The 15,821-nt window shown below is 36.9% G+C and overlaps 1 protein-coding gene across 1 annotated transcript; it reads left to right on the forward strand.

The window, feature by feature from the left end:
• The first annotated feature begins 12,511 nt into the window (after nt 1-12,511).
• LOC132862353 (protein BTG1-like) lies at nt 12,512-13,842 on the forward strand. Its single transcript, XM_060894334.1, has 2 exons — nt 12,512-12,629; nt 13,616-13,842. The coding sequence occupies exons 1-2, from the start codon at nt 12,512-12,514 to the stop codon at nt 13,840-13,842; spliced, it is 345 nt and encodes a 114-aa protein (XP_060750317.1).
• Nucleotides 13,843-15,821: the final 1,979 nt, after the last annotated feature.

A 15,821-nucleotide genomic window follows, 5' to 3' on the forward strand; every position in this document is an offset into this window, starting at 1 on the left:
TAACTTTGGTATCAGTATACCCATTTTTGTTTTGTAGCAATGTTTATCCCCACTTATAGTAAAAAATGTTAGATGTTCCCTTGCCTGCACTATAGTGGCATGTTAAAATCTGACAATGAATGATGTGTATATGTATTATTCATTTACAGCATTTATTTGAACTGCTGTTATGCTCTGGGAAATTTGTTGTACTGGTTGTTGTAATGAAACAATCATTTGATCAAAATGCTTGATTTGATAGATAGATAGATAGATAGATAGATAGATAGATAGATAGATAGATAGATAGATAGATAGATAGATAGATAGATAGATAGATAGATAGATAGACGTATGGGTGGATGGGTAGATAGAAACATAGAAAAGCATTTTTTTTTACATTTATTGGGGTTGCCATAATGGTTACTGTGAAATAAGCTGAGGCATAAGACAAGCTACACTTCATTTCTAGTTTGTCAACACAAAGGTGTGTTCAGCTAAATAAGATGCTTATTTACTGGAAGGCTCACAAATTGATGATGGTGCAGGCAGGGACAATTTAAATAAGCAGGACAGACAATAGAATGAGAGAAGACCTTAAAAGGCAAAAATGCGAAACATCACCCTTCTATGACTAGAGAGAAAGAGAACAGCATAGTAGCCAGGGTATCTGAACACTTGTGGTCTGTATGTGCAACAGATTATAGTGTAATAGAATATAAATCTATGTATTAATTATGCAGATTGGTGTTTTAAGAAAGAAAAATAGGTGTTTATATTTTTACCCCCATTTGTAGCCTAAATTTTACTTATGTCTTAGATATTAATAACTAGCATGGTTCAGAATGACCAGCTTTCCTCAGAGCCTTGAAGCTAGTCTTCAATACATCCACTTTATGTAGACAACATATTGTCATGGGCTATTCAACTGCATGAAGTCTTTTAATATATTCAGTACAGTATATTTAGTATTTAATTAGGCTGCCAATGTCTATATATACATACATACATATATATATATAGTCTAAGTGCTCACCGTAGTTTGGTTCAGATGTGCACAGTTTTCCTGCAAAAATAATATTTAGTGAACATGCTAGTAAATTATTAATGTAAGTATGTAAGTATGTAAGAAAATAATGTAATTATTAATGTAATGACCAGGGCCAGGAAGATTGTAAAGGACCTCAGACATCCCAACAATGGACTCTTTTCTTTGTTGCGTTCAGGGAAACGCTTCCGCTCCTTGAAAGCAAACACAGAGAGAATGAGGAGAAGCTTCTTCCAGCAGGCCATTCGAAGTTTGAACCAGGAAACACACAAGATCTAGTACTGGACCTGTCCCTCCATCTGCACAACCTTTTTTTGCTCTATGACACTTTAACTCTTGACTGTCACTTTAACTCTGGACTTGCACAGCACAGTGCCACTTTATACACTCTATACACACCATACTGCACATGGACACTTTAAGGACAATCACAAAATCACTTTAATTTGTACTGCAAATATCTACCATACGCATCTATGTATATACATATATTTTCACATATATTTTCGTATATTTTATATAGTGTATACTTTTAATTTATATACCTCCTTTGGTTTTATTTTTATCCTTAATTCCATTCCTTTTTTATGCTTGAATACCATTCAGATGTAAAAAGCATTTCACTGCATGTCGTACTCTGTATGTATGTGTATGTGACAAATAAAATTTGATTTTCAGTTTTTTAATGTTTTTAGTTTTTTAATGTAGTTTTGTAATGTATGTTATGTAACATAATTTGTTTTGTGAACATTCACTGATCATCCACAACATTAAAACCGCCTGCTTACTATAATATAGGTCCCCACTTTGCCTCCAAAACAACAGTAATCTGTTAAGGCTAGACTCCACAAGGTCTTTTTTTGCAGTGTGGCAGGGTGCATTATGTTGCTGAAAGAGGCTGGTATGTGTCAGCGTAACATGCACATGAAAAGCAGGGCAAGTTTATCAGCAGAACATTACCCAAAGCATCACACTGCCTCTGTCTTCCCCTATCCTCCCAGAGTGTATCCTAATGACAACTGTTCCCCAGATAAACAGTGCACATACACGGCTGTCCACATGGCATAAAAGAAAACATTGTCAATCAGACCAGGCTACCTTCTTTCAATTGCTCCATGCCCATTGTAGTTATTTTTATGGGGACCAATTGCAAGCATAAGCTTTTTCAGCAGTTTGTGCTAAAGTAACTCTTGTGGACAAGAAGGGCTCGCTATGGGCAACAGTAAGTCTTGGGTGACCCTGTTTTTAGTCCATATTTGATAGGGACTAAACTCCACCTGGTGGCCTTTTTCTGAAAGAAACACTCATCTGCCGAATGAGATTACGACAGTAGATTTAATAGCTACCTTTAGTAAATACTGGTTTGGAAGGATGGGCATCTTTGGTTTGGTTTGCAAACACACTTGTAATACAATTTGTCACAAGAACTTGGAGTATCACAAGACAACTAAGCGACTGAGCTCTCACCAGGCATAGTGGCCACTATTCTTTGCACGCTTCTAATTCATATGACATATCAATGTCATATCAGCCAGGTTCAAACCCCATAACTCTGTGTCACCTAAATACAGCAACATGAATTCAAGATCATCCTACCACCATCATGTTTTGTAAATGCTAATCACATGCATTTATTCAACTCAATTAAATTTAAATTTATTTGTATTTAATTGACATTGTCACAAAGCAGCTTTACAGAACAAAAACATAGAACAAAAGGTTTTTATAAAGAATAATATAAAGATTAATATAGTACAAAATTCAAGATCAATATTAGATATATTTAAACGTGTTTGTATTTATCCCCAATGAGCAAGTCTGAGGTGACTGAGGCAGCAGTGGCAAGGAAAAACACCCTGGAATGGAAGGAAGAAACCTTGAGAGGAACCAGACTCAAAGGGGAACCCACCAGAGGGTGTGATTATAAATATACAATTACATTTATGTAAAATACATCTGTCTTGTTTCGTAGCGAGATAAACTTATATGTAGAGATAAACTTATAATAACTCTTTTCAAATGAGCTCTGGTGTCCTAACATGCTCAAGCTGATATGCAATATTTCATTTCATTATTCATGTTCAAATGCTGACATGCATTGGTACTTCAGCACTTTATGCAAATGCTTGGAGCCAAGGTCAATCAATACTTAGGCTTTTATCCACAAGACTGCTTATGTAACTGTAGTCTTTAATGAATGTAATAATGCATCTGTATCATTAGTCATATTTGAAAGAGAAATTCAGTGGCTTGTCTGTTTTAAAGTAAGATTGTTATGCAATTCTGTAGTTCTACAGAACATTCTATATACTGTTTCACTAAGGATTATATAAAAGATATTGTATTAAGAGGATTATATGTAAATGTTTTTTATGCATTGTGTGTGCATATGTAAGAGGTTTCCAAGTAGTATGAAAAAAAATCTCTTCCCTAACTCTCTATTATGCTGCTTGATTCAGAGAGAAAGATTTAGAGATTCACATCAGCTATGTGTAGATATTTTTTATAGCTCTTGCAATAACATAGGGTTTACATGCCATTTAGGGGCATGCGGCAGTGTAGAACTTTCACCTTGTACGCCATAACACACTCAAACACATAACACAAGTCTACAGAAATACTCACAATTTCTATAATACAGATAAGCAAAATAGGTCTGTGTAAAATTATTCATGTTTCACTATGCTTGTTTCTTGTTGCAAAAAACAGAAGGTGGTTCATACCGAAGACTTAAATGTAAAAGCTCTCTTGAAGAGAACTCTTATACCATATGAGAAAAGCTACATATGTATACCATTGTCAATCCTTCTTTTTATCATTCAGTCTTAACTATTAACTATAGATTTTTAATCATTCTCCAGAAATCTTGGAGAATATAAGCCACACATAAGTGAGGCTTATGTTTAATTCATAAATCTGCATAAATAGATTGGAGTTTTATGAAGTAATCATTTGTGAAATATTATTTCCCCCTCCATACAAAACTCCTCAACACAAAACTAGTGACAGTGGCAGAAAAAGCATTTCTGTAGCCAATACAGCAAGATTAATGATACTTATGTAAAAATGGATTACTTCACACATGAAGGAAATAAATCACCTACAGCTATCTCACCAAAAAACAATTTTAGTCTCATGAGACTAAATTTCATCAAATCTGTACTAAATATGTCCTCCTTTTTTATTTTTTTTTCATGAATAACCTATTGGCTGCAGAAGAACTATGCAATACGAGTATGTTAACCAGGCACTCTATTTATTTAGGATTTGCATGATCTATAAGAAATATAGTGTATGTCTATATATACACACATGTATAGAATCTGTAGAAAAGGCATGTGTTTCTGCAGTGTTTGTGAATACCTGACCTATTTGTTTGTGAAAACAGATTCCAAAATCATAGCTATTATTTTGTAGTTGTCTCCTCTTTGCTCCTATAACAGCCCGCACTCTTTTGGGAAAACTTTCCATTGGCATGGGGCCAGAGTAGAACATTGTGTAGTCAGAGTGGAGCCAACAATTCAATTGGGAAATCCAAAGTGCTATCCAAAGTTCAGGCAAAGGTCAATGAACAAAGAGGCAAAAATAATCCACAAATAATACTTAAGGTATTAACTTTAATCTACAGGCAATGAACACAACTGAAAGTCTTGTTCAAGGAACAGACAAATGATAAGGAAATAAAAATAGATTGATTAACAACAATTGTGGCTGATTGGTTGTAATAAGTTGAAAAACATAAGCTAACTGGCTAATAAATAAAGTCAGGTGCAGTAATGAGACAAATGAAGATTAGAAACATAAGGTCAACATAATCAAGGAAGGCAGAAATAATGACAATGGAATGCCAGTGCAACAGAATTAGAATGGACATCTCATATTCACGGGGCAATTATAGTCAATCCAATTACTGTCATGTTTTTGGGAGGTGGGGGTGAGCTCAATGTGGATTATCTGATAATAAAATATGAGCATTTAAAGCTTTCAATAAGTGAAATGTCCAGAAATAAGTCTCATTAAACGTACATTTAGTTAATGGTTATTTTATAGCAAGAAGAAGAATGTAATGGGACTAAGCTGGTGAGGAAAGAAAATGCAGGGTTTTTGCCTATGTTGTTCAGAGTCATGGTATATCCTAAGCTTATGATTTTAGGAAATAAATGCTTTTTTCTTCTTCATTTTCATCTATTTATTGTTCAAATATAAATATGCAATTATTAGTGCATCGGTTAACTGCAAAATTGATGATGTGCATCAGAATATATTTCTGTAATGTGCCATACATTCCTGTTATTGTAATTTTGTGGTTCAGCTAGTTCTAAATGTACATAACTGCTATAAATACAATGAATGCACTCGAAAAAGGATACTGCTATAGTAGTTGGACTCTCTCGACTCACTGATCTCCCTGGTCATTAGGCTGAATAGCCACATGTGGTAACAAAGAAAATTTGTTATTGTGAGAAATAAAGTCAGAATCTTCAGATTTTAACTTGTAATTGCAAGAAAAGAAGTCAGAAATTAGAGATGTAAGTTGAAGGCTGTGAGAAAACAGAATTAGCAAATGTGAACTGTATTTATTCAATTATTTATTTATCTGCTTGACTCTTGACTTGACTTCTGTTGAGATTAGATTGTAGTTCTCTGTTAGATACAATCTGAGAAGGTGTAACTGATCTTTTATTATATATAGTATACTCTTAACAGTATTTGATGCTGAGAGAAACACGCCACTTATAAACACTATTACTCTACTTATCAACATTGGTTTATTTATTGTTTTTTATTTTTTTGTCTTATGCCAAATTGATTGCTTTACACTCAGTTACATCTGCATCTTTGCATATGAAATACATAGAAATGTAGGCTAATAATTTTACTGATTTATTTAACTGTATTATTGAAAGGTCATAATAAAAAAAAGGTTAGATGCACAGAGGAGGATAAAGCCATTTGGGGATTTTCATGACAGCTCCAAAGGTGCTCACACTGGACACAAATGTTCAGGTTAATCTTTGCATTTATATCATAGATTAGATTTATTTCTTTTTTGTGATAAAATGTGATTTTTGTAATTAAAATACATATAATCATGGCATGGGCGGAATAAATAAAGTTAATCTTGAATATGCAAATATAAATGTACAGTAAACAGTTTATTAATGAATGCAATAAATCCAAATCCTTTTTGTTCTAGTACATTGTCTTTGCTTTACCCTAAAAGAGTTAAAATACACTTGTCCCCCATAATAAACATGCTCGTACCAAGGTACACAACACAGTCAAAATCTTCAAGCCTCATCTCATTCCTATAACTTGCCTTACTATACACACCTTCAGTTTTCATCACATTGAATCTGCTGCCACTCAGAGGCCAATAATTGCATGGCCAAAGAAATGTCTCCAGCATTAAATAAAACAAGGTTTCCATCACTGAAGTTTAAGGGCTTTGATCTAAAGAAATTGGAGAGAGAGAGAGAGAGAGAGAGAGAGAGAGAGAGAGTGTGTGTGCACACAAATGTATTTTTAATGCATTTAATAATTGCAAATATTAGGATGGTGGTCATAATGTTATGTCTAATGTTATGCTATATATATCTTCTTCTACTTTTGCCATTTGACACACTATTGTGTGTGTATGTATGTGTGTGTGTGTGTGTGTGTGTGTGTGAGAGAGAGAGAGAGAGAGAGAGAGAGAGAGAGAGAGAGAGAGAGAGAGAGAGAGAGAAACATTATATAATGCTTTAAACATATTATGCAGGTTCGAAATTTTTTTTTTTGTAGTTTAACAAACTAATAAGAGAATAAAACTATGTGGAATATATACAGTATAGAAGCAGACTGGTGCTTGAACTGTTGCAACCTTAACAGTTTCTGTAATATCACACACTACAGTGTGTGGAAATGGTTAGCAGAAATGGTTTGATGAGGTGTTGAAACCAAGTGAAGTTGGGAGAAGTAAAATGTTTCTTTAATTTTTACCATGTTTACTTGATTTCACATATAATGTCCACTTGTATTACCTCATACATAAAATATGTGTGTGTAGATGAATGAAGTTTCTAGATATTTTAACATGTTCTATACAGAACAGGAGCCAAGGCCAATGATTCTCATGTTGAAAAAACACTTATTTGCATATTTTTGTCTTTTACACAGTACACTGATATGAGATTGTACGTGATCAAGCTTAACAATATGAACCTACTCGTATTCTTGATCGATTATGTGTACTGTACTCTGTGCCCCTCCTCTCTCAGGTTACACGAGGAGCATTGGGTCCTGTTGTGCAACAGCACAAATAAATTGTGAACTCTTTTACTCTTGTCCATGCCTACCAGTGTGTTATTTTCTCAAAATATCCACAAAAGTCTTAACTAGAAAACAAAGATGAATCATTTGCCTTATGCTTGACGTTACAGTGGAAGGGAAAGTAAACCTGAAACAAGTACCAATAAAGTCCCATGATTATACTGCATGATGTAAAATCCATTCTTTCTACAGGTTCTAAGGTTTTTTCACATATCTAAAAAACATCAGTAGGTTAACTGGCTACACTGAAACAAAATGATCATGTACACATTTGTACACACTAGTCCTGCTGATTTGAGAGTCCCCGCTAGATCAGTGGAGACTCAGGGATTCAGTAACATATTAAAATCATATCTAAACAAGATGAAATGATCAGCCATAACATTTAAACTACTGCCAGGTGAAGTGAATAGTACTGATTATCTCCTTACAATAGCACCATATCAGGCAAAAACTAAACAGTCAGTTCTCTTCATTGATATTTTACAATAAGAATGTCTATAAAATCCTCATCTAGGATGTTTCCGGTAAGCAGAGGTTAGTACCTAACAAAAGTGGTACAAGGAAGGAAAACTGGTGAACCAGCAACAGGGTCATGAGTACTCAAGGCTCACGGATGCGCATGGGGAGTCACGGCTGCCCGTCCGGTTCAGTCCCACTGAAGAGATACTAATTGCTGAGAAAGGTAATGCTGGCTATGATAAACAGCTTTCAGAACACAAAGCGGATCACAGCTTGGTTACTATGGGGCTGCATATCTGCAGACTGGTCAGGGTGGACATGATCTGGGTGTATCTGGGTGCTTGGTGACTTCAACCTCCCCTCTGACAAGCTTCAATCTTTTCCCCTCCTGACTCTTCTCGACTCATTCACCCTGACACTCAACAGCTACATCCCCACACACAAAGGAGGCAATGTCCTGGACCTGGTTTTCACCCGTCCTTCTCCAGCTACAGACGTGACTGCTACCCCACTACACGTCTCCGATCATCACCTGGTATCCTTCACCATCACTCTCCCTACCCCACCTAAAACTACCTTTCACCCCCTTGCTCTTACCCGCTGCAACCTTCACTCTGTCTCTCCTTCTTCTGTAGCTTCTGGCACTCTTTCTTCTCTTCCTGATCCTGAGACTTTTTCCTCACTACCCTTGGACTCAGCCACAGATACTTTCCTCTCATCTCTTTCCTCAGCTATGGACTTCCCCTGCCCTATGTCCACTAAACCTAAGAAAACTTCTTGTTTTGCTCCTTGGCTTTCAGATGTGCTTGGTTACTATGGGGCTGCATATCTGCAGACTGGTCAGAGTGGACATGATAACCACCAGAATCAGAACTGGACCATGGAGCAATGGAAGAAGGTGGTCTGGTCTGATGAATCACAGACAGCTGGGTGTTCGTGTGGCTAACCTGGAGAAGATATGGCACCAGGAAACACATGGGGGGGACAAGTCAGTGGAAGCAGTTTGATGCTCTGGGCAATGTTCTGCTGAGAAACCTTGGTTCTTGGTGCCAGTCACGACAGAACACCTTCAGAGGTCTTATATAGTCCATCTCTCAAAAGAAGACCTACACAATATAGGCAGGAAAGTTTATTGTAATTGATTGTGTATATTTTAGCAATACTAAACCAGACATCCCAACCTGCAAAAAGTATCCCCCCTGCCACCCCCCACCATCACCCCCTCCCCACCCCTTAAAAAAATAAATAAATGAGGACAAGTTAGTTAATAAAAATACAGCTGTTTATGGTTTGTTCATGTTAGTTCACAGAACTAACTAAATAATTAGTAAACTAGTTCACAGAACATTAACTAATGTTAACAAGATTTGAGTAATGTATTAGTAAATGTTCAAATGCTAACTTTAACAAAGATAAATATAAGTGCAGTTCATTATTAGTTCATGTTAACTAACATAGTAAACTAATGTTAACTAATGAACCTTATTGTAAAGTGTTACCCAATTATTTGTTAATTATATTAAAATATGTAGATCACTTTTACTATTTATATAAGCTGAAGATGAAATGAAACTTGTTGAAGTCACGTCAACACGTGTTTTACAATCATTTAACCTGCCATGGGCAATGCTGAAGTCACTGTTCCAAACTTTACAGCGTGCATCATTATGTTTAACGTTTATAAGAAATGTGTCTTATACTGTGGTTTTTGGGGCTCTTTGCCTCTGCCATGGGCCATGATGGTGTAAAATGTGTCTTATACTGTGTTTTTTGGGGCACTCTCCCTCTGCCATGGGCCATGATGGTGTAAAATGTGTCTTATACTGTGTTTTTTTGGGGCTCTCTCCCTCTGCCACGGCCATGATGGCGCTCCTGTTTCTAGATACACTGATTAATTCGGTTCGGGAGAAGAGATTAAAGCCCGCCCACACTGACAATTGATTGGTTGACTTACCGAAACAGGCCAATCAGGATGCTCTCTGTCTTACATGCGCTTAATGAAGCACACGCGCACACTAGCACACACACGCAAGGTCTCTCGCTCCCCCTCCCTCTCTGCCGTGCGCGCGCTCTTGCTCTAGATTGGGGGAGATTTTAACTAATTTGCGGGCATCAGTGAGACGCTATCAATATGCGGGAGACTCCCGGAACTTCTGGGACACTTGGGATGTCTGCTAAACAAGCACGAGTACACAAAAATGTATTATATATGGATAATGATGATATTCAGTACAAGCACATGACTGCAATATTACTTTTATAAACATTCCGATAGACAAGAAATTAATATTGTTTAAGTGAAGTTTAACACAATATATGGCCAAATTCTCTGTGTATTTTTGCTCTACTGCTGGAAACAGACCCTGAACAAGCCACACTTTATTCCACGTTGACTAGCTCACACTTATACATTCAGGGGAAAGGTGCTTCTGGTGAAATTGGTATCCTTCTTATTTTCTTATTTTTTAAACCAAAAGTTATATTTCCTATGTCCCAGTGTGGTTATAGGAAATATAGGCAGTTTAAATGACTGGAGTTAAGTGTTATATAGCTGCATTTATAGGCTACATGCTACAGGATGCTGGTAGTTACGCTGGTATACAGATCTCACTATCCTACAACGTCACTTTGTTCATTCAAAACTATTTATTCTGAAACTTTGCTAGGTTTTGTCTCTTCTTCTTCTCCCACAACCTCATTCTGTTTTCTTATAGCGTTTATAGCGTTCTGTTTATCATACAGCAGTGTACGAGGTTAAAAAAGTGACAACATGTTGCGATATTGCTGTTAAATGATAAAGGATCCACGCTTTAAATACACATGCACACAATCCCCAAAGCCTCCCAGTGGAAGCAGTAAATCTGGGGTTCCCAACCTTTTTTGTGCCAGGGACCAGCTTATTCATAAAAAAATTCCAGGGACCAGTTGTCAATTTTAATGCCTCAATTCTAAGATGCATCGTTTGGAACATATCACAGTGTAAAACAGTAACAGCCTATCATTTAATTTCATACATAATGAACATGGTGGCAACAAACGTGTAGGAATATTCCAATTTTTTTAAACTTTCAGACCGGTTCACAAAATGTTTTCCTTTTCTCCCACACAATTGAGTCTACTTCAAAAGCAACTTACACAGCACTCACTCACTAGCAGGTGGCAGTAATGGCAAATTGTATGAAAATACCAGTCCATTTCACCTGTCAAATCTCTGCAGATTCACTTCAACAGCAACTTAGTGTTTTCACTCAACAACAGGTGACAATAAAGGCTAATTGTATGAAAATAAGAGCCAGTTTCAACAGTCAGACAGTTTTAGAATACAATAGCAAACACACAGTGATTTCAGCCAATAATTTTTAAAAGTATAGTTAGAGATTAAGCTTTAATCTAATTTAAGATCTAATTAAGATTAAATTAGAGATTAAGCTTTAACCTTTAACAAAAACTACCAGACCATACCAATGAGAACAGAATATGAACTGCTTATTGATATTACTATAGCCTATTTGTTCTTTCTGGGCATCCATAAAAAACATATATGCATCCAAAACAATGCACACAAATTCCAGGATACAATCATTCATTCACACATTTTCTACCGCTTATCCGAACTACCTCGGGTCACGGGGAGCCTGTGCCTATTCCAGGCGTCATCGGGCATCAAGGCAGGGTATTCCAGGATACAATAAAACGGAATTTGAAAAAGGTCTGCTTCACAAATATGAACGAAAACCAGCTTACTCACGTTTCTTTCTTTCGAAAAACTCCTCCGTTTTGTCTTTGAGAGTTGGGTGTTTGGTGGTTACGTGCCGCTGAAGTTTTGACGGCTTCATTGCGTTTTTCACCACAAATAACACACAACGGATTTGGCGCCACGGAATCGCCTGTTGTCGTAAATCCATAATGTATGAGTTAGGCTATCGTACTGTATTTACGATTGAAGCTTGACTTTTTTTTTTCTCTCTCTCGCTAACTTTTGTCTTTTTCTCTTTATAATACACGGTCCGACATGCTTCCCTAATGCACTAGATTTGTGAATATACGCATATCTATAGGAGTTTAGATCAGAAATGGGGAAATCTTTTGTCTTTTTCTCGCGAAAATCTAATTGTATAGCGTTTAACATGTATTATGACTTTTCTTCCCGTCTAACAAAGAACAGGGGATGTGATCATTCACTCTATAGCAGTCTGAAGGGATTTATGCTACACACAGAGTGAGAGCTGAACCACTTTTACCTCAGACTTAAACACACGTCAGGCTGGGAGACGGAAATAGAGAGAAAAATGTAAAACACGTAGAAAAACGTGTGATTTTTGTTCATGTACGTGGCTTTGTAGTTTTACTCGGTTTATACTTCATTAGTTTTAAATGTTGCTTTAAATGTAAACACTGGCTACGTCATGAGAGTCTTCAAGACTAAAGACGAATCTAGTTTGTTGACGTTTGAACTCTTTGCACTGTGACAACCAGAATGTTTATTTACAAAAAGCAGAAACATTGCGCGCACTTGATAAAATCGCAGAGCTGGAAATTAGTGTATACTCACTGCTATCTGAATACAAGTCGCCTAAGAAGACATTTCTTCAGGTAAGTCTTTCATCCTGAACAGTAACAGACGGATTTCCTGACTGTAGCTCGAATCCATCGTGTTTCTAATCCATCGCTCTTTTTACAGGAGTCATCAATATTAAAGCAGCCGAAAACATGAAGACAGAAGTCTCTACGGCTACTGACTTCGTTACCAGTCTGGTCAGGATGACTGGCCTTCTTACTGAAGATCGTCTTCATCACTTTAGCTTTTCCCTGCAGAAGACGCTACTTGGTACGAGGAGTTTCAATACTCATTACAGCCTGTTTTTTCCTCTAGACATTCACATTTCTACAGATAGTTTGATCAGATTTTTATTGATGAGATAAATGCATTAAGTTATACTTATAAAATTACTTATGGCTATTTGGCTTCCTAAAGGTCTACATTGTGCCTGATCTGAAAGGGAAACCAATTTAAACCAAAGCAGAACAAAGTGGGAATTTCTAATCTGTTGTCGGCCTCCATATACAAGTACAACTATTTCAGTCAGGACCACTTTCTCAAATGAGAATTTATTAGATGATTATACATACAGTTAGTGTTGGCGGTATGGTTCTGTTCTGGGCAAAATCCACGCGCCCGTCCGTGCGTCCGGGAGAGCAGAACTAGAAAATAGAATAGACCCCCGTAGAACCATTAATCATGCATAGTATTAGATACGCTCTCTACATGTTGTTTTTTCTTTTTTTCTTTTTCTTTTTTTTTTTTTTTTTTGGGGGGGGTTACATGAATAAATAGAGAGAGAGGGAGAGAGAAAAAAATAAAATATGTGAAGAAGATTTATAACGTAAACTGGTACAACGGACAACGGGTTCCGGCTAGGTGGAGTCGGGGTTGGAAGAGGGAGTTTAAATAACAGCAGCAGCGATGCGCTAGAAAGCAGCTCAATGAATGGGAATTTAAAGTGTCGGATAATATGGATGTAGTAACCGGATTGGTGCGCGTTATGAACAGATGATTAACAGTTGATGCATACTTGACGACGTGGCCTGCCTGAATTAACACGATGCTTGATGTATAACATGTACAAATATAAGTTTTTAAAGAAAATTGATGATTACTATAGCCATAATTCACTTATTGCCTGATCCTGGACCTGGGCGGTAGTAGAGTGAGGACTGCTTGCAGTCTGCTTGTGGGTGGTGAGGGCATCGTGACAGAAATAGAAAATAGTATTGATGATCCTTTCTTACCATCCTTTGCCTCTTTTCTTTCAGATTACTATGAGAAACACTGGTTTCCCCAAGACCCTTGCAGAGGGTCCGGCTACAGGTGCTTGCGGATAAACCACAAAATGGACCCTTTGATAAACAAAGCTGCCCGGGCTGTTGGCATTACAAAGGAGGAACTTTTTGTCTTGCTTCCTTGCGAGCTGACAGTGTGGGTGGACCCGCACGAAGTGTCTTATCGCATCAGTGAAAATGGATCCAGTTGTGTCCTTTAGGAGTTCTTATCACCTGCCATAGACACTGCAACAGTTCAAGAAGCCAGCTGTAATGAAAAACTAAGAACTTCTGAGTGCTTCAGTATGATGAAGTGATTTTCATGTGGATGCTACCATTTTTTTCAAACAATATATAAAATCATCACTTAATGTGTTTAATGTTAATTCAAGAACTTTCAGCATGATGAAGTGATTTTCATACCATTTTCTACCATTTTTCATACCATTTCTACCATTTTTTTCTAACAATATATAAAATAATCAATTAATGTCTTTAATGTTAATTTAAGAACTTTCAGTATGATAAAGTGATTTTCATGTGGATGCTACAATTTATTTTCCTAACAATATATAAAATCATCAATTAATGTGTTGGTGTTTTTTTGCAGCAGCTGCAGTAGTCAAATATCTTATTCAGGGGACGTGACACAAATCTGTACAGTTCCTCAATTTTAACTTTGTTAATAGTGAATTGGGATTAAGCTTGACCAGTTGGTATGTTACATAATGGGCTGCTTTCCACTCCTTAATATACTTTTGTCAACTTCACATTTACCAGCTCCCACTCAGTCACCTTTTTAAATGTCATTCCAGTAATTTTTACGGTAATGATTGATAATTGATAAATAATGGCAGTCTAAGGGATCATTATTCAACATCAGCACAGGGGAATGTAGTAGCTTAGTGGATAAGGAGTTCGATTACCAAGCGGAAGGTTGTGGGTTCATATCCCTGGTCCAGCAAGCTACCACTTCTGGGCCCCTGAGCACGTTTTTTAACACTTAATTGTTTATTTGTATAAAATGAGATAGAAATGTAAATCGCGCTGCTAAAAGGCTGTATGTATTCATATTAGGAACCTACAGCTCATATTTAGGCTTCAATAGCATGCTGACAAATATAACAAGAAAAAAAAAATATTTATTTTTTCCTACTACTTTGAAGGTTCAGCAGTAGAGAAAAAAGAAGCAGGTGATTGTTTATGATTGTTTATTTATATATAAACACATACATCATTGTTAATATTTAAGTCTGAAAATTATTTAAGATAAATTCAATGATATCCCCCTAGATCTTCCCACTTGCTTGCTGTGTTTGCTTCTCTGGATCTGTGTATTGTGAAGTGGTCAGTCCAGTGACGGTGGCTTAGTGGTTAGCACGTTCGCCTCACACCTCCAGGGTCGGGGTTCAATTCCCGCCTCCGCCTTGTGTGTGTGGAGTTTGTATGTTCTCCCCGTGCCTCGGGGGTTTCCTCCGGGTACTCTGGTTTCCTCCCCCCGGTCCAAAGACATGCATGGTAGGTTGATTGGCATCTCTGGAAAAATTGTCTGTGCCCTGTGATGGGTTGGCACTCCGTCCAGGGTGTATCCCAATGACGACTGAGATAGGCATAGGCTCCCTGTGACCCGAGGTAGTTCGGATAAGTGGTAGAAGATGAATGATGAATGAACTCTGAAAGCTGGCATAACCTTTATCTTAGTGACAATGCATTGGAGGCCATTGCTATACTTCCTGAGAGCCTGCATGTTGTGCATCTCCATGTCTATTCATTACTTAAACATACATTATCATGCCTAGTCAGCGCTTGGCAGTAAAATAAATAATAATTTTTTATAAAACCAAATTTCAATACTGGGATAATATATGTTATGGGATATGTTTTTAAAGGATAAACAAAAATGTACAGGCCAATTTATAAATTAAAAGGGGCCTTTTTTCTTCGAGACAACCACTTACTCTTAGATATATTTGTTGTTATATTTTGACCTATGTTGCTAGATCAGCCAAACTGTTATCAGTCCTCATATTCAAAAGCGCTTCTCTAAGTCACACGGGATAGGGGTGTCTGCCAAATGCAATGGACATTTTTGTGGATGAATGAAACCAAGATGGAAAACCACTTGTACGAGAATGGAGTACGGAGAAGTAAAAGAAAGGCTCATGATAAAAGCACACAAAATAATCTGTGAAACATACTG

The sequence above is a fragment of the Tachysurus vachellii genome, chromosome 19 (genome assembly GCF_030014155.1).
Source record: "Tachysurus vachellii isolate PV-2020 chromosome 19, HZAU_Pvac_v1, whole genome shotgun sequence".
NCBI lineage: Eukaryota > Metazoa > Chordata > Actinopteri > Siluriformes > Bagridae > Tachysurus > Tachysurus vachellii.